A 20,935-nucleotide genomic window follows, 5' to 3' on the forward strand; every position below is an offset into this window, starting at 1 on the left:
ACCAACCCAACACACCAACCCAACACACCAACCCAACACACCAATCCAACACACCAACCCAACACACCAACCCAACACACCAACCCAACACACACCAACCCAACACACCAACCCAACACACCAACCCAACACACCAACCCAACACACACCAACCCAACACACCAACCCAACACACCAACCCAACACACCAATCCAACACACCAATCCAACACACCAACCCAACACACCAACCCAACACACCAACCCAACCCACCAATCCAACACACCAATCCAACACACCAACCCAACACACCAACCCAACACACCAACCCAACACACCAACCCAACACACACCAACCCAACACACCAATCCAACACACCAACCCAACACACCAATCCAACACACCAATCCAACACACCAATCCAACACACACCAATCCAACACACCAATCCAACACACACCAACCCAAACCAACACACACCAACCCAAACCAACACACACCAACCCAACACACCAATCCAACACACCAATCCAACACACCAATCCAACACACCAACCCAACACACACCAATCCAACACACACCAACCCAACACACACCAACCCAACACACACCAACCCAACACACCAATCCAACACACCAATCCAACACACCAACCCAACACACACCAACCCAACACACCAACCCAACACACCAATCCAACACACACCAACCCAACACACCAAACCAACACACACCAACCAAAACCAACACACACCAACCCAAACCTACACACACCAACCCAACACACCAATCCAACACACACCAACCCAACACACACCAACCCAACACACACCAACCCAACACACCAACCCAACACACACCAACCCAACACACCAAACCTACACACACCAACCCAACACACCAAACCTACACACACCAACCCAACACACCAACCCAACACACCAATCCAACACACCAATCCAACACACCAACCCAACACACCAACCCAACACACCAACCCAACACACACCAACCCAACACACCAACCCAACACACCAACCCAACACACCAATCCAACACACCAATCCAACACACCAACCCAACACACCAACCCAACACACCAACCCAACACACCAACCCAACACACACCAACCCAACACACCAACCCAACACACCAACCCAACACACCAACCCAACACACCAACCCAACACACCAACCCAACACACCAATCCAACACACCAATCCAACACACCAATCCAACACACCAACCCAACACACCAACCCAACCCACCAACCCAACCCACCAATCCAACACACCAATCCAACACACCAACCCAACACACCAACCCAACACACCAACCCAACACACCAACCCAACACACACCAACCCAACACACCAATCCAACACACCAACCCAACACACCAATCCAACACACCAATCCAACACACCAATCCAACACACACCAACCCAAACCAACACACACCAACCCAAACCAACACACACCAACCCAACACACCAATCCAACACACCAATCCAACACACCAACCCAACACACACCAATCCAACACACACCAACCCAACACACACCAACCCAACACACCAATCCAACACACCAATCCAACACACCAACCCAACACACACCAACCCAACACACCAACCCAACACACCAATCCAACACACACCAACCCAACACACCAAACCAACACACACCAACCAAAACCAACACACACCAACCCAAACCTACACACACCAACCCAACACACCAATCCAACACACACCAACCCAACACACACCAACCCAACACACCAACCCAACACACACCAACCCAACACACCAAACCTACACACACCAACCCAACACACCAATCCAACACACACCAACAACCAACACAAACCAACACACACCAACACAAACCTACACACTCCAACACAAACAAACCCAAACCAACACACACCAACCAAAACCAACACACACCAACCCAACACACCAAACCTACACACACCAACCCAACACACCAAACCTACACACACCAACCCAACACACCAAACCTACACACACCAACCAAAACCAACACACACCAACCCAACACACCAATCCAACACACACCAACAACCAACACAAACCAACACACACCAACACAAAACTACACACTCCAACACAAACAATCCCAAACCAACACACACCAACAACCAACACAAACCAACCCAAATCAACACACAACAACTCAACACACCAATCCAACACTGCAAAACACAAACCTACACACACCAACACACACCAACACAAACCAACACACACCAACCCGAACCAACGCAGGTCAACGCAGGTCAGCTTTGTGTCCGTTCTAAAACCGATCCACCTCGGCACCACAGAGGTGAACAAGTAGGTTCCCCTCGTAAAAAAATCTGTTAGATGAAGCAAAGTCACCATTCAAGACAGACGTGCCTTGTAATCTAAATGCCTCCTCAAAACCCTGACAGGAAGTCCACCGGTACCACGACAATCCTTTTACCAAGAACACGGCTTTGTCACGCCGGTTCCAGACTTCAGCATCCTAATCCTGAGAGAACGCTTCTTGTTGCAGCGTAGAGCACGAGCAGGAGAATAATCCTGCCATCCAGACCCTCCGGCCCAACACACAGTGCTGGGAAGTCTCGTCAGCTCCACTCTGAGAGCTAGAAGTTCAGTTTTCTGCTGGCGGCTGGACAAAATGTTCCCGTCTGGCTCTCCACAGCTTCCTGGGTTTAAATTTCGTCTCCTTAGCCAATGTCAATCACTAAATAGGTCTCTGCAGTCTGACGAATCCACAGAACCGTCTCCCAGTATGACAGCTACATCCCCCAGCAGGTCCTGACAAACCGATCACAGACCAGCTTCATGGACCCATGTGGATCTGGACTCTCAGACCTGCTGCAGTCCAGCTGTCCTCACTCACTCACTTCTTCCTTATCTGTGATCTCTGAGCAGAACTAATGTTTGCTGACGTGTGTGTGCGCAGCGTTGGAGGAGTCGGAGAGAGACATCTACATGCGCTTCATGAAGTGTCACAAATGTTACGACATCATCCCCACCAGCTCCAAACTGGTGGTGTTCGACACCACGCTGCAGGTGAGACGCTGTGATGTCACAGGTGGGACACAGCATCACAGTTTAGATAGCTGGTGTGAATGTGGAACAACGGTGGGCCAAGACTGGAGCCCTGAGGAGCTCCAGAGAGACGTCGGTGTCAGAATCAGATTGTTTGAGTTCTGGTCTCTGAAATGAAGGTTCGAGTCAGAACTGAGCCGCTGTGAAGCTTTAAAGTGTGTGAGAATGTTTCTCTGGGTAGTAAAAGATGCTCATTGACTATTGATCATGTTGTTTCAGGTGAAGAAAGCGTTCTTTGCTCTGGTGGCGAACGGCGTACGAGCTGCTCCGCTGTGGGAGAGCAAGAAGCAGGGCTTTGTGGGTAAGTCTATGTGTGGCTGCAGTGTTCTCTATAAACCTCCACAGGGCTCTGGGGTTCATGAAAACAGTGGTTTCAGCTGAACCTTGAAAAGAAAAGCTTCCTTAGGGACTGACTTTACGGTGACTCTGACTTCCATGTCCTTTTTAGGCGGACCAGCGTTCGCTTTTTTGATCTAGATCAGAGTTGAGTTTCACATTCACGCCTCCCGAACGGGCTGGACTTCCTGAGCAAACAAACTATGGTGCGTTTAAAGCGGCCCAGACAGCACTGGTGTGAACGCATGTCAGAGAGGACATTTGAACGTGTCTTGGTATTCTGTGTAGGCTGTTCTGGGAGTCTGGGATGCTCTGCCTTTGTAAGAAGTTATTGAGTCCAAGCAGTAAAACCAGGCTTGCTCCGGATGAGCCTTGGGCTCTTCCAGTCCTGTCTTTTGTTTCAAATCTATTGGTAACTTTTCTGGACAGATGCTGCAGTTGCGTACGAGGAGGGGTCCTGTTTCATGACTTCACGTTTACATTTCTGCTTTTCGTGGATGTCCTGCATCAAAGCAACATCCTGTTGGCCCGTTGACTTGAGATCTTCAGCAGTGATGTGGGGGGGAGGACAGTCAGCGTCTCCAGACTCCAGGCCATGGTTCTCCATCAGAAAAGGGTCTCTCTGGACTAGTTTGTTGTGGTGAAGAGAGAGCCGAGTCCGAAGACAACAAGCGGTCACTCCATGTCCTCATCAGAGTCACGAGTTGTGGTTGGTGACTGGAAGAATGAGACTGCAGATACAAGTGACTGAAGTGGGCTTCCTCTAAAAACTCCACTCACAAGGGAAGAAACCTGGACCAGGCCCTGGCTCATAAGGGGGGGCCCTCCTGCTGGAGACCAGCTGGGCAGAGCAGGGAAAGAGAAAACATACAGAGAGAATGAAGAACAGAGAAGGAGAGACACAGATATATTCTCAAAGGTCCAAAAGGGCAGATACATTAGTATTAATGATCCGTTAACTGGAGAACTAAGAATTTGATTGTTAGTTGGTTGACTACAGAGACCACTATAGAAACAGGTGTAGACAGCAGACACTGAGGTGGTCAGAGGGGAGAGGGGGTGGGGGGGTGGTTGCAGGTTAGTAGATCATGTCGGTGCCCCCCTGCAGCATAGGCCTATAGCAACATATGTACCGCGAAGCATTGTTTGAGATTAACTATTATAGTCTTGTTCTATAGCTGCAACTATGACTACTGACTCTAACACACTAGAGTTAACACTACCTAGATGTTTACTAACACTAACTAGATGTTTACTAACACTAACTAGAGGTTTACTAACACTAACTAGAGGTTTACTAAACACTAACTAGAGGTTTACTAACACTAACTAGAGGTTTACTAAACACTAACTAGAGGTTTACTAACACTAACTAGAGGTTTACTAAACACTAACTAGAGGTTTACTAACACTAACTAGAGGTTTACTAAACACTAACTAGAGGTTTACTAACACTAACTAGAGGTTTACTAAACACTAACTAGAGGTTTACTAACACTAACTAGAGGTTTACTAAACACTAACTAGAGGTTTACTAAACACTAACTAGAGGTTTACTAACACTAACTAGAGGTTTACTAAACACTAACTAGAGGTTTACTAAACACTAACTAGAGGTTTACTAACACTAACTACATATTTACTAAACACTAACTAGAGGTTTACTAACACTAACTAGAGGTTTACTAACACTAACTAGAGGTTTACTAACACTAACTAGAGGTTTACTAAACACTAACTAGAGGTTTACTAACACTAACTAGAGGTTTACTAAACACTAACTACAGGTTTACTAAACACTAACTAGAGGTTTACTAACACTAACTAGAGGTTTACTAAACACTAACTAGAGGTTTACTAACACTAACTAGAGGTTTACTAAACACTAACTAGAGGTTTACTAACACTAACTAGAGGTTTACTAACACTAACTAGAGGTTTACTAAACACTAACTAGAGGTTTACTAACACTAACTAGAGGTTTACTAACACTAACTAGAGGTTTACTTACACTAACTAGAGGTTTACTAAACACTAACTAGAGGTTTACTAAACACTAACTAGAGGTTTACTAAACACTAACTAGAGGTTTACTAAACACTAACTAGAGGTTTACTAACACTAACTAGAGGTTTACTAACACTAACTAGAGGTTTACTTACACTAACTAGAGGTTTACTAAACACTAACTAGAGGTTTACTAAACACTAACTAGAGGTTTACTAAACACTAACTAGAGGTTTACTAAACACTAACTAGAGGTTTACTAAACACTAACTAGAGGTTTACTAAACACTAACTAGAGGTTTACTAACACTAACTAGAGGTTTACTTACACTAACTAGAGGTTTACTAACATTTGAAGTTTGGTTTTAAAGGTGGAGGTGGTGTCAGCCTCTTTAACCCAGACACACACACAGACTCTCTTTGTCTTTCTGCTTATTTCAGGAATGTTGACCATCACAGACTTCATCAACATCCTGACCAGATACTACAAGTCACCCATGGTAACACACACACACACACACACACACACACACACACACACACACACACACACACACACACACACACACACACACACACACACACACACACACACACACACAGTGCAACAGCGTCTGTATTTGAAGCTTCCTTCACGCGTCACATGGTTGTGTTTGTGCACGTGCCAGGTCCAGATCTACGAACTGGAGGAACACAAGATCGAGACGTGGAGAGGTAGGGCCTCCCTGGTGCACCAGTTTGCTGCTGTGTTGGTGTGTGTTGGTAGTAACACTCCTTCATGTTGACAGAGCTGTACCTGCAGGAGACCTTCAAACCTCTGGTCCACATCTCCCCTGACGCCAGGTACCTGTCTGTTTGTCTGGGGACTTGGTGGCGCTTTTCCATTAGTACCTACTCAGCCCGACTCCACTCGGTTTGGTTCTTTTCCACTAGGGGTCTAACGTGTCGACTAAATACTTTTCTGTATCTATTCTGTCGAGGTTCTAAGCTGCTGAGTCGGCTGTATCTGACATCATCACACTACAGGCCACCGATTGGTCGGGGGGTTGGAGTCAGACGTCTGAGTCAGGAGGAGGAAATCAGAGAAAGAGACTCTGACGGATTCTTGTTTATTTTATTCAACAGGCAACGGCAGCAAAAGTCTGTTTCATGATCCAACTCTGAGGTGCAGATGTTCATAAACCTGGTGCTGAGGAGAGAATTAAAAAGGGATCTAGACGGAGATAAGGAACGACCAGATCTACCAGGAGCTCTTGTTTTTTCATAGCTGCTCACGGCTCCAGCTGACTTTTCAGCAGCGCCGAGCAGAGGTGTATAATAATCCAGGTGCCATAAAGTAAAAACCCTGCCATGTTTCTGGATCAGCCTGTACATTTAGAACAGGGGTTTTCACTAACAACCTACCATCTCTACCATCTCTATAATAACCAACTGTAGCTACTCGAGTGCAATAACCCTTTTCTCTGAAAGTGTAATAACCTTCTCCCTTTAAATACCTCACGTATTTTTGCACATGTATATATTATCCGTTTTTTGGGGTTTAGTATTTTCTCTCTCTCTCTCTCTCTCTCTCTCTCTCTCTCTCTCTCTCTCTCTCTCTCTCTCTCTCTCTCTCTCTCTCTCTCTCTCTCTCTCTCTCTCTAATAATAAATAAAATTAAAAAGCGTCACCACTTGAAGCTTCTTTCATTCTCATTTTTTAACTTGATATCGAACACAAGCCACAGACCCAGCAGCACATCTATCATCTCCTCCAGGTTCTACATCTTTAGTGTTGTTGTCTTCTTCGTTTAGATCACATAATCAAATACGTCACAGCAGCTTCACTCCAACCTCCTACTTCTGCTCCAGGTGCTGAATTGTTATGGAAAAGAAACCAGAGTTGAGCCGAGTAGGTGCTGGTGGAAAAGTGCCATTAATGGGGCTCATTAAACATCACCGCTGTCCTCTGAATGGATGGGAACAAGAATGTGTGTGTTTAGGTGCAGCGTTGCTGAGCATCTTCTGCTCTCGGTCATCTCTCTCCTCTCTCACCCCGACCCCTCTCAGTATCTTTGAGGCCGTGTACTCCCTGATCAAGAATAAGATCCACCGCCTTCCTGTCATCGACCCCATCAGCGGGAACGCCCTCTACATCCTGACGCACAAGAGGATCCTCAAGTTCCTGCAGCTCTTTGTGAGTCCACAGGTCGTGCAGCTGCACGTGTGTGCGTTGTGTGTTTGGGGGGACTGAGGCCCCGGGGCCCCGGGGTCCAGCTTTTGGACCTGCACCACATCTCCCACAGAAGCCAGGATCTGTAAAAGAAAAAGTGGACAGAAGATCAGGGCGAGTTAGCGTGAATGAAAGACACAACTCAACTCTGATATTTGCACTGACTTACCGTATTGGCCCGAATATAAGACGGTGTTTTTTGCATTGAAATAAGACTGAAAAAGTGGGGGTCGTCTTACATTCGGGGTCTGGACATTATACCCATTCACAACGCTAGATGGAGCCAGAGTGAATTAAAAAGTGAATTAAAAAACAAAAAAAACCACCAGGGTCTAATGCATGGGGAGTTCAGGGCCTCCTATAGCGTAAGAACTTTGCAATGCATACAGACTTGTTCTGATTATAGTCTTTGTGAAACTTTATTCAGGGAGATTTATTGATAAAATTATGCTCATGTTATATTTAAAGCTACAAACTGAGATAATTTAAATTGGTAATTTACTACTCAGAATCATTGGCCACGGTTACATGATGTTTTTTAATTCGGAATTAATTATCTCGAAATTAAATAATTCAGAATGAAACTATTTTCCTTCGAGTTTACATGGAAATAGTTATTCTGAATTGAGGTTTACATAGAAAACACGTTTGATCGGCTTTATCCAATTCCTCTCCAGGTCTGGGGGTTGGGAAGGTTCTGATTGGATAGGGGGCGGACCGGAAGTTAAACTACCGGAAGAAAAACTAATTTAACCGCTACAACTTTGAAAAGCTCACAATTTGATGTTTCCTGTTTCCATCTGTTCTTTTAATTATTTCCAGGTCCTCCAAGCTATTTATTAAATAAATGGTCTCTGCTCTTGACCAGCGTTTACTGCTGCTGCCATCTTGAAACTTTGTTAGGAAAACCAGCCCAGCGTGGAATATAATCGTCATGGAGACAGACGGGGGAGGGAACGAGCAGAAAGAAAGACCGGAATTAATTTAAAGAGGAATGAGTGTATACATGATCTGGAATTATTCTATTTGGATTTAAAATCTGAATAAACCAGCCACTTACTTTGGAATTAAGTTTAATTCAGAATGGCCATTTTCATTCAGAATTAGGTGTTTACATGGTCATTTTTACTCATTTTAAATCGGATTTAATTTTAATTCTGAATTAAAGAGGAATTAAACTTCCCATTTTTATTGTTTTATTGACGTGAACGTGTGTGTGTGTGTGTGTGTGTGTGTGTGTGTGTGAGGTGTGTGAGATGCCCATGCCAGCCTTCATGAAGCAGACTCTGGAGGAGCTGAGTGTGGGGACGTACTCCCACATCGCCTACATCCATCCTGACACGCCGCTCATCACAGCGCTGTCCGTGTTCACGCACCGCCGCGTCTCCGCCCTGCCCGTCGTGGACCACAGCGGTAACCGTCCTCCATCATTCCCATCACCGTCCTCCATCAATCCCATCACCGTCACATGTTCTCCCTCCCAGGCTGAGCTGCTCTGTCCTCCTGTCTGTCCTCTTGTCTGTCTGCAGGGAGAGTGGTGGACATCTACTCCAAGTTCGACGTCATTGTGAGTGCAGCGGTGCTCTGCAGATGCAGTCAGGATGGTTTGGGGGTAGCAGGGCCGTCTAAGTGTGATGTTTGTGTGTGTAGAACCTGGCGGCTGAGAAGACCTACAACAACCTGGATGTGACGGTCACTCAGGCTCTGCGGCACCGGTCCCAGTACTTTGAAGGAGTGGTGAAGTGCAACAAGCTGGAGACTCTGGGGACTATCGTGGACCGCATCGTGAAGGCTGAGGTAACGCGCCATCCAGTGTGCGAAATACCCATCCATATTCGGGGGGGTCCCTAACTCGTGTTTTTTTTTTTTTGTTTTTTACGTTTTTTAAACAGTGTGGCCCTATACAATAAACCAATACAATCAGCTATACAAACTATAGCCTATGACAAATACACGCACACTTTTAACCATTTTAGATGCACGTTGTTTTACTAACAGGAGGCAAAATTGTGCATTACGATGCAGAATGTTATTTACAAATAAATTAATTAAATCCGATAATTAAAATAAATAAAATAAATTAATTGGCACCACACTGGTGCACTTAATGAATAAATACCAGACAAGACACTGGCGCACGGCCAGTGCATTGCAGAAAGGAATAAACAAATAAAATAGGCTAATGTATTTTTTTAGATAAATAAAAAAAATACAATGAAAATGAATTGTGCATTCAAATTACAGTAATAACAATAAATGCACAACACAACAAATCAGAGACGTGCAATCAGTGCACTTAAACAGACCCTCAGCCTGCACAATGATGACTGATTATTTAACGTTATCAGTGTTTCCCCTAGAATGTTTTTCAGGCCCGGTGGTACCCACCGGAAAAATCCTTAACAGACGAGGCGCGTGGGACGGCATATTGGACATGTGATATGCAGCAATATAACAAAGTTTTACATTAAAAATCATTGTAGGCCTATATTGCTGAATGATATCACTTCAATGAAATAATTAGATTTAGTCTAACCTTTAACCAAAGTGTCATGGGCCAGAAAGGTCTGACCCCATATGAGCATTGAGCACATCTTTTCTAAATATTTCAGAGGGATCTCTATGAAAACCCTCTGTTCCTCTTTTAACGGGCTGCTTGTGCTGACGGATATGCCACAAAAAATCCCTATTCACAATTGAGATTATATCAGTTATAAATAATTTAAACATTGTAGAAGATTTTTTTTCCCGTTTTGTTATAACAGAGTTACATGCATTTGACTGGGTGAAAAATGAACCTTTAGTGGTTCTACTGGAAAGACAATCTATTGTCTGTGTTATTTTCGTCATTATTGCTTACCAAAAAAAGAAGCTCAATCAGAACAAAAATGTAAGCTAAACAACAAATTGGAAATTTACCATGGGGAGTGTGGTACAACTAAGGGCTGTATTTATGGTTATTAAGCAATTTGGGATCCCAGCCAGATGTTTAAATGCGTTGTTTTTTACTGGGTCACCAGTCGGACCGGTTCAGGCTCATACGTGGCTGGCGCTAGGACCCCGCGGACGCCTGGTGCGCTGTTTTTTCCTTCATGCTTCCCTGCAGCGTCTCATGCAAACACAAAGACACGGACCTGGCAGAAACATTTCTTTATATCATGTTGTCTGTCACCCGCGATATTTTTTCTTTTTTTTTTTTGGCTAGCTACAAACTCTATACATCCCATAATATATAATAATATGCCTGCGCTCTCAGCAGCGGTACTAGGAACGGAGCAGGTTGACTCCCGTTGCAGAACAGCTGCAGAGGCTCCTAAACGTAAATGATAATTGATTTTTTTTTTAGGCCTGGCGGGGGGTCTCGTTGGCCTGGCGGCCCCGCCAGGCCTATATAATGGTAGGGGAAACACAACCATCCAGGAAATTATGTTTTAACACAGCTGCAGCTGTGTTAAAACATGTGAACACATTGAATGAATGAATGAAGTTTATTCAGTCATGACAACACAAAACAACACAAAAAAAAAACATTGTGCACAGCATTAACATTTCATACAAAACCAAAAAATGTGTTGAACAATAACTGAAAAGGCATAGGCTGAAGCAAAATGCTTATAAAAGCCTATCCTATTGTACCAACTTTCTTTTTTTTTGGCTACCGACCTCCAGAAAACCAAAAAGAGAATAGAAAAGCGAAGAAACAACAAAAGGCAAAGAAACAATAGAAAAGCAAAGAAACATTTACAGATGGTCAATTGTACTTATAAGCTTCAAAAATAGCTTTACAGACCATTTTCTTAAATACAAAAAAAGAATGACATGTTTTTAAATTTATGTTGGCATCATTCCAGAATTTAACTCCAGTAATGGAGACACATCTCCTTTTCATACCTTTTTTTTAGCTATTTCTACAGTAAAATTGCAGACACCTCTAAGATTGTAACGAGTCTCCTGAATTGAAAAGAACCTCTGTATTGGGTCAGGTAGCATTTTTGATTTTGCTTTGAACATAATTTGCATGATTTTAAAATAAAACAAATCATAAAATTTAATAACATGAGAATTTAGAAAAAGTGGCTCTGTGTGAGTGTAGTAATCAGCCTTATTGATGATACGTATGGCTCGTTTTTGAAGTTTTATTATTGAATTTAAGGTGGTTTTAAAGGTGGATCCACACAGTAAGATAAATGGAGAACAATCAATGAGTAGTAGATCAAATGCAAGGCCTTGGAATTCAGTACATTTCTGGATTTATACAGGATTGCGAGTGATTTTGAAATTTTCCCTTTAATATATTCAATGTGTTGTTTCCATGTTAACTCTTGGTCGTTGACAACCCCAAGAAATTTAGTCTCAAAAACCCTTTCAATATCAACATTACATATTTTTAATTTAATATTACCATCACTTTCATTTTGATTCCCAAAAACCATGAATTTTGTTTTCTTAATATTTAAAGATAATTTATTAACATCAAATCAAGTCTTGAGATTTTCCAGCTCCCATTCTACACAACACAAAAGTTCCCTTAAATTCGTACCAGAGCAAAACAAATTGGTATCATCGGCAAATAAAACATATCTAAAAAAAATCAGTTACATTGCAGATGTCATTAATATAAAGAATAAACAGTATTGGACCAATCACTGATCCTTGAGGTACACCACAAGTAATCTTTCTAAATGCTGACATAGTATCATTAATTTGTACACACTGTTGTCTATTACCTAAATAACTTTCCAGCCAAGAGTGAGCATTCACAAATTCCACTCATAACAGGTCATCACGCAAAATAAAAAAAAAATATGATGGCTCTCAACAGGTGGGTTCACGCAGCTTACACCTAACTCACACTCATAACAGTCCATAACGCAAAATAATAATAACAAAAATAAAAAAAAAAAACATTAACTCTCAGGTGGGTTCAGGCCATATTAAGCAGGCTGGCCTCTTACCTTAAGTTAAAATAGACCAAATCTGCCTTTCCTCCTGTTTTTTTTTGCCGGGGGGGAGGAGGGGTGGGACACATCTCGACTTCTTGTGCTTTCCGTCCTGGTTTCCATTCCAGGAAGAAGAGAGGCGGTGTCCTGCTTTAATCCAGCTTCTGACAAATGGAACCGGGTCGAATTTGTCCAGAGGAGGTCCGTTGAGGTCACAAACAGGAGTACAGACAGGCTTTCTTCGCGCAACCTGTTGCGCGCCTGGTTATCCGTGTTATTAACCGCGGAAAAGCCTTGTTGCGCTGTGTTGGCGCACATGGCTAATTTGCATACATAAAGGTGCAGGACTTGTGTTAAACCAATAAAAGTTTTGAATTGTGAATACTTGATATGGCGATCTCTTAAACATATTTAATTGACCATTAGTGACAATTAAATTATCATATTATATTATATAGCCTAATTTATTTATTTTTTAACATTGAGACCCCCCCCCTAAATTTGGCTTTTGAGTCCTTCAGGGGGGGTCAAGGGCGCCAGAGTGCGAAATACGGGGGAGTTCGGGGGGGTCGGACCCCCCCGAACTCCCCCGTATTTCGCACTCTGGCGCCATCAGCCGTCAAGATGACGGAGCGTTTGTGTGGGATTTTTCCTCAGAATGGAGACTGGAATAATAAAAAGAACAAAAGCAGCTAGATAGTTAGTGTGCAGGAGCATCAACTCCTCAGACGTACGTGCACGCTGCATTGCTCCGTTTCAAACGTATGGGGAGTTGCTGCGTTGCTGAGTGAAACCCTCCCACTGACAGAAAAAAATAGTACACAAAATGTATACACAATCTATACATGATCTATATTTGATCCATATACAATCTATACATGATGACGTGAATGAACCATACACGATCTATACATGACCCATACATGATCTATACATGATCTATACAGATCTATACATGACCCATACATGATCTATACATGATCTATACAGATCTATACATGACCCATACATGATCTATACATGATCTATACAGATCTATACATGACCCATACATGATCTATACATGACCTATACATGATCTATACAGATCTATACATGACCCATACATGATCTATACATGATCTATACTGATCTATAGACAATCTATACATAATCTATATTTGATCCATATATACGATCTATACATGATCTGTACACAATCTATACATGACCCAAACTTGATCTATACATGATCCATACATGATCGACACAAAATCTATACACGATCTAATCATGATCTATACATGATCTATATAGATCCGTACACGATCTATACATGATCAATACAAAATATATACATGATCTACACAGATCTACACATGATCCACACAATCTATACACAATCTATACATCATCTATAAATGATATATACATGATCTATACACAACATGATCTATACATGACCCATTCACGATCTATACGTGTTCTATACATGATTTATATACGATCTATACATCATCCATACAAGATCTATACATGATCAATACAAAATATATACATGATCTGTACAGATCTACACATGTTCCATACACGATCTATACATGATCTATATACAATCTATATACAATCTATACATCATCTTTAAATGATATATACATGATCTATACATTTGTATACGATCTATACATGATACATTCACGATCTATACATAATCTATAAAAAATCGATACATGATCTATACACGATTTATACATAATCTATAAAAGATTTATATACGATCTAGCAGCACAACAGGGATGTTGGAGCGTCTAAAGCGGAGCCCCCCTTCCTTGTCTCTTGTGGACGGGACAATAATAATTGCAAAATATAAAAAGCTAAATAATTGCAAAAATTAACGTTGCATGATCAGATTAGGGTCTGCATCAGCCCCTGCATTTGATGTTTTCTGGCCATAATTCTGTTTACCGCATTTTTTTTAGTTTTTTTTTTTAACAAGTTAGCAAAAGCTAAAGTGCAACCGGAAAATGGTTCCTACTTTTTTTCTTTTAGTTCCATCCGACATAGAAAGGTTACTTTCGTGATTAGGCTTTTGTCATGTAATAAAAATATGTAATTTAGTGTGAAACAGTGCCCTGTTTTATCCAAATATGTTATTTTTTTTAACACATTTGGATAATATGCAGTGCAATGCAAAACATTGCGCACGGCACAGTGTTTGCATTGAAATGCATTTTTTTAATCTGTTGTAATTTTTTACAGGAGATTTTTGTTGGACTGTTAGAGTAAACAGGCTGGCCTTTTTATTTTGAAAATATTTTTTTCAATATTTTTATTTTGCTGTGCAAAACTGTTTAATAAACTATATTTTTAAGGATTTTTTATTATTTATTTGATACATTATGGTTTTTATTAATCAAGCAACAGAAAAATAATCGTTAGAATAATCATCCAATTACTTGTTAGATTTGTTGACTAATCGATAAAATAATCATTTACCCTGAGCCTTACTGCTCCATGTAAACTCTCCTGATGTGGTAAAAACATTATCCCCCTCGTCACAGGTGTGAAAGCAAACCATTGAGGCTTTTTGAACCAGACTTGTGTATTTCTGCTCTGACATTTTAACCTGGAGGTCAGTGGAGACTGACTCAGGGAACTGCAACCAAGCAGAGTTCTGCTTGAGCTTCCACCTGGAAGATGCATCTGTGAAATCTGTGAAAGCCAAAACTCAGATTGAAGAACAGTTTCTGGTGTGTGTTTGTATGCAGGTTCACAGGCTGGTGGTTGTGGATGAAGAGTCTCATATCGTTGGCATCGTGTCCCTGTCCGACATCCTGCAGGCGCTGGTCCTGATGCCGGCAGGTACACGCTCACACTCACACGTCTCCTGCTGGAACAAACACTTGTAAAGCTCCGGCGCTAAAAAAAGATGCGGCCTTATGGTGGATTCACCCAAAAAGCGTCAAAAATCCTGCATCGCTGCTTGCTAAAGTCTGTGGACGCCTGCAGTGGGCGGGGCTAAAGCTACAGAACTGGAGGGAACAAAGTGTATATAGTCTACACATATCTATATATACAGGACTGTCTCAGAAAATTTGAATATTGTGATACAGTCCTTTATTTTCTGTAATGTAAAAACGTCATACATTCTGGATTCATTACAAATCAACTGAAATATTGCAAGCCTTTTATTATTTTAATATTGCTGATTATGTCTTACAGCTTAAGAAAACTCAAATATCCTATCTCAAAAAATTAGAATATTCTGGGAATCTTAATCTTAAACTGTAAACCATAATCAGCAATATTAAAATAATAAAAGACTTGCAATATTTCAGTTGATTTGTAATGAATCCAGAATGTATGACATTTTTGTTTTTTTAATTGCATTACAGAAAATAAAGAACTTTATCACAATATTCTAATTTTCTGAGACAGTCCTGTATAGCGCCACATCTTCAGTTTCCTGTTCCACCATGAATCACACTTTGGGAAGCCTTCTTTATATTTTAGTGTTATTTCCGTGTAGATAAGAGTGAGTTTGATCCTTAACCAGGTTGGTCCTGGATCAACATCAACCATCATCGTTGGTCCCGGTGAAGCTGCAGTCTGTCTGAGTGAACACTGACACACCGGGTCCCAGCGGATTTGGTCATATAGTTTAAACTGTGTTTTGTGATTAATAAGCACGGTTTTTAATTATTTTGCGTTGGATCGATGTAGCAAATAAAATGGTTGGGACCATCCAGCTCCTCAACCATCAGTTATTGTTTCACATGAGCAGTTCAGGTAAAAACGGCAGTAAAATCAGCAAAAATGTCAGTTTACTGGATGAAATATATTAATTCCTGATCAAATAAGTTTGTTAGTGCACAGCTCTGCTCATGTGCATGTGAATGAGTGTACGTTTGTGTGTACGTGAAAGTACAATCTGCATTGAGGCTTCTTGCTTCGTCTGTGATTTCATTTTCATTTCATTTTATTCTTTATTTCATTCAAAAAATAAAACAAACAATTCAATACAAATACAAATACAAATGTTCGCAAATTGTGAATGAAAAGGGAGCAGAAAGAAGAAGAATCTTATCTAATCTGCCCCTTTTTCCAAGAAATAAATTCACAAATAACAAATTAAAAATTAAAACAAACAACAAAGTAAATAAAAAAATAAAATGAAATAAAATTACCGCCGTCTATGGGTATGTCAATCAAACTTAACTATTTCATTATATTTACTTAACAAACAGGCTTTAATTGTTCTTTTGAATGTAATGTTTGATTTGGATTCTTTGTTTTCTTTATTCAGATTGTTCCATAAACTGATTCTTTTCACAGAAACACAACGTTCCATCAATTTAGTCCTGAATCTTGTTTTTTTTTTAATCTCTGTTCCTTTTAAGTTATACTTGCTTTCTCTTTTTTCAAATCTTTTCTGAATGTTGATTGGTAAAGTTTTTTTTATTAGCTTTAAACATAATTTGCAGAATACTATAGTCTACTAATTCATGAAATTTCAACAATTTTAACTGAAGGAATAATGGATTTGTTGGATCTCTATATCGTTTTCTACTGATTTGGTGATTGGACGCTGCCTCGGCGTCACCGCTGCTCTTTTGCATAAAGATTTTTCAACTTCAAATTGACGCTCCTGACACCTCCAACGCCTCCGCTGCCTCTCTCAGCGCTTTCATAGCCAATGAATGGCAGCCGGACGCCTGTGACGCCTGTGACTTTTTCAGTGTGAATCCAGGGTTACAGAATATGCAAACAAAGTATTCATTTGGCTCCTAGTACTTTAGCATGCCGTCACCACTCTGGATCCTTCTGTCCCTGCAGGTCTGAAGAGGAAGGAGTCCATCCCCTGTCCGGCCCCTGTGGTGGACTCCTCTGGGCTGGAGACAGAACCTGGAACTGGACCAGAACCAGAACCAGAACCAGAACCAGAACGGGACCAGGGCCACGAAGAGGAGCCTCAAATCAACCCTGAACCGAGCCAGGACCCGGAGACCAGGACCAGGAGTCCTGCACCTGCACAGAGCTGCCAGCAGGGGGAGACAGAGGGGGAGGGACGGGAGGAGGAGGGGCTGGCAGGGAGAGGTGAGGAGGAGGAGGAGGAGAGAGGTGAGGAGGAGGAGGAAGAGAAAGTTGGGGAGGAGGAGGAGAAGGAAGTAGGGGGAGTTGGGGAGGAGAAGGAGGAAGAGGCAGAGAAAGGTGGACAGGAGGAGGAAGAATCAGAGAAGGTTGGGGAGGAGGAGGCAGAGATAGTTGGGGAGGAGGAAGAGGCAGAGAAAGTTGGGGAGAAGGAGGAAGAGGATGAGGAGTCAGGGAGAGTTGGGGAGGAAGAAGAGGAGGAGAAGGAGGCAGAGAAAGCGGCGGAGGAAGAGGAAGGAGCAGAGAAGGATGGCAGGGTGGCAGGAAGAGCAACAACAGAGGGGGAGACAGAGACAGTGGAGGAGGGAGAAGGAGAGAACAGACAAACGGAGGAGGCAGAGGAGACACAGACCGGTGCAGGGGAGGGAGGAGAGGGGGGAGATGGAGGGATGGAGGGGAAGGAGGAGAAGGACAGGGAGGAGGGAGGCGGTGAGGGGGAGTAGAGGCAGCGTGACGTCAGCTCGTGTCTCCCATGACTCTTGATCAGGAACACTGATCACCACAGAAGAAGAAGAAGACGGTGCATGGCTGTGATTGGACAGCTGTAAAGTGGGCGGGGCCTCGTAACTGACAGGCACTTCAGCCAATCAGGGATCTCATACGGTCTCAGAAAACTCTGGTTCAGTCCGGTTCTGGAGGGGTTCCATGATGGTGTTATGGTCACCATGGCAACACAACAGACATTACAGCTGCCAATCACGATTCCACCTCTGCAGCTTTTCTCTAGTTATTTACAACGTTCAGGAAAAAATCAAACGTGATGTTCTTTAGTATTTGTTCTGGATCCTTGAAGCTCCACCAGAACCTGGACCAGAACCTGGACCTGATCCTGATCCTGGAACCCAGAACCGCCGACGGATGGCAGCCTCTGATTGGTGGAGAGAGCTTTACTCTCTGGTGGAGGGCGGTGCTCGTCCACCGCTCAGCGCTGCATTTGTAACCTTTCATACTTTGTAGACGTGTAACAAAATCAAATGTGAAATTTATGTAATGTTTCTAAGAATCGATAAAAAAAAAGATTTTATTGTTAATTTATTGTGTTGATAGTTTTTAGTGTAAGAGGTGAATGGAAGGGGGCGGGACCACTAACAGAAAAACAGATTATAGCTCTATTTGTCTATATAAATATACTGAATAATAATGGTTGGGGCCCAAGGGAACTCTGGGAAATGTACAGGACTGTCTCAGAAAATTTGAATATTGTGATAAAGTCCTTTATTTTCTGTAATGCAATTAAAAAAACAAAAATGTCATACATTCTGGATTCATTACAAATCAACTGAAATATTGCAAGCCTTTTATTTTAATATTGCTGATTATGGCTTACAGTTTAAGATTAAGATTCCCAGAATATTCAAATTTTTTGAGACAGGATATTTGAGTTTTCTTAAACTGTAAGCCATGATCAGCAATATTAAAATAATAAAACGCTTGCAATATTTCAGTTGATTTGTAATGAATCCAGAATGTATGACATTTTTGTTTTTGCATTACAGAAAATCACAATGTTCTAATTTTCTGAGACAGTCCAGTATAAATATACTGAATAATAATGTTTGGGGCCCAAGGGAACCCTGGGAAATGTAGTATTTTGAAAGAGCAGGCAGTGACGGCAAACATCTGTGACGGCTGCAGGCTGAAGCGTTTCCATGGAGACGGTTCCTGTTGATGATGTGGCGTATGTGAAGCTGCTGTGAAAACAAACTATTAAACCTGCTGATGATTTTTATTCATCCTCCACGTGTCTTCTGTCCTTCTCAGGCAGTATCTCTGCTCCAACCTGATGAAAATGCTTCCTGGGCCTTTTCCTTCTTTGAGTTTGATTACTTTTGTGTAAAAATTTGGATTCAGTCTTTAAGCCTCACAGGATTAGAGAGGAGTGTTTTCTTGATATTGTATGTTGCTATTAGACACCAGAAACAGGCAGCTTTTTGTCTTCATTTGTTAAGTTTTGAAATAAAACATGAAGATTGTCATTTTTTACACTTTAAAATGACATAGTTTCACAATAAATGTACTTTTGGTGTAAATATGCAGACACTGGAGAAGCATTCCCCTTAACCAAATAATTTAGAATAAGAGGGGGAACACGAGGAAAAAAATAATCTGACGGTACTTTCCAGAAAACTCAGGAAACCAGCAGGTTTCACTAAAACAACAGCCTTTAACGGGGTTCTGTTTCATAAAGAGAGTTTCTGATCATCGAGAAAGTGTCAGCTATGGAGTCATGACAAGAAAAAAGCAGCATAAATTGATAGTGGGAAGATAATTCTGAAAGACTTATCTGTTCAATAATCTTGGCTTTAAATATTTACTTGGCATTTAAATGTTTTTGTACATGGACAAATAGAAAAAAAAGAGAAAGAAACAGAAAACGCTTCACCCATTAAAAAGCAAAGCCCTCTGTTTGAAAGTGAGGTTCAAATACCTTCAGACTAAACTATTGTTTTCTACAGAAAATATTTTATTTTCATATAACACCTGACTTATTTTTGTAAGTAGATTGAATTGTGTATTGTAGATAATGATGATAATAAAAGATAGTAAAAAATATATCATAAAAAAGGAAACCTGTGTAGCCAGCAGTGAACTGGGGTTTTAACCTAAAAGGCACAGACTGACATCTAGTGGTACATTTGTGTACTGCAGACTATTAATTGGGATATTTTGCCTGTAGAGCTTAAAGTGCTCTAAAGTGCTAGTGCTTAAAATGTGATCAATTTATTTTAATTTGGTTAAATTGACATATTTCTAAATATAAATAAATATAATAAAATATAATTATATAAATACACAATTTTCTAAAATATTTTTATTTTTTTCCGTGCATGGCCCTAATACTCTTCCGTATTCCGTAAGAATTTCACTGGAGAGAATGCAACTTCTACTGTACATATGACAATAAACGCTTTGAATCTTGGTTTGAGTTGAGTTGAATAGTCCTTAAAAAGTCAGCTTGTTTTTTTTGTTTTTTTTTACTTCTCTTTGGCTACTTGAATGGATGGAAATGGTGCCTTCGGAAAAAATGGAAATGTGGTTAAACATGCAGACATCAGTCCCAAAGACCCTGACTGGTGTCGGGTCCGAAGCACGGCCTCCTCTGTGTGGCGGCTGTTTCACGTGTTCTTTGGCTTTTACCTCCATCTTGGGGCTTGTCGACGTGATTGTTAAAGTCTTAAAAAAATCCTAATCAACACATCA

At 41.5% G+C, this 20,935-nt stretch overlaps 1 protein-coding gene across 1 annotated transcript in view; it reads left to right on the forward strand.

Moving 5' to 3' along the window:
- LOC133423738 (5'-AMP-activated protein kinase subunit gamma-2-like) overlaps positions 1-18,691 on the forward strand; it is a 74,153-nt gene extending 55,462 nt beyond the window's left edge. The window contains exons 7-18 of the mRNA XM_061714051.1: positions 2,962-3,071; positions 3,330-3,411; positions 5,895-5,953; positions 6,122-6,167; positions 6,242-6,296; positions 7,502-7,628; positions 8,912-9,077; positions 9,194-9,231; positions 9,315-9,461; positions 15,352-15,445; positions 17,420-17,680; positions 18,528-18,691. Of these exons, the coding sequence (XP_061570035.1) occupies positions 2,962-3,071; positions 3,330-3,411; positions 5,895-5,953; positions 6,122-6,167; positions 6,242-6,296; positions 7,502-7,628; positions 8,912-9,077; positions 9,194-9,231; positions 9,315-9,461; positions 15,352-15,445; positions 17,420-17,680; positions 18,528-18,691 (1,349 nt within the window). The remainder of the gene's footprint in view (positions 1-2,961; positions 3,072-3,329; positions 3,412-5,894; positions 5,954-6,121; positions 6,168-6,241; positions 6,297-7,501; positions 7,629-8,911; positions 9,078-9,193; positions 9,232-9,314; positions 9,462-15,351; positions 15,446-17,419; positions 17,681-18,527) is intronic.
- The last annotated feature ends 2,244 nt before the right edge of the window (positions 18,692-20,935 follow it).

The sequence above is a fragment of the Cololabis saira genome, chromosome 22, assembly GCF_033807715.1.
Source record: "Cololabis saira isolate AMF1-May2022 chromosome 22, fColSai1.1, whole genome shotgun sequence".
In the NCBI taxonomy this organism is placed as follows: Eukaryota; Metazoa; Chordata; class Actinopteri; order Beloniformes; family Belonidae; genus Cololabis; species Cololabis saira.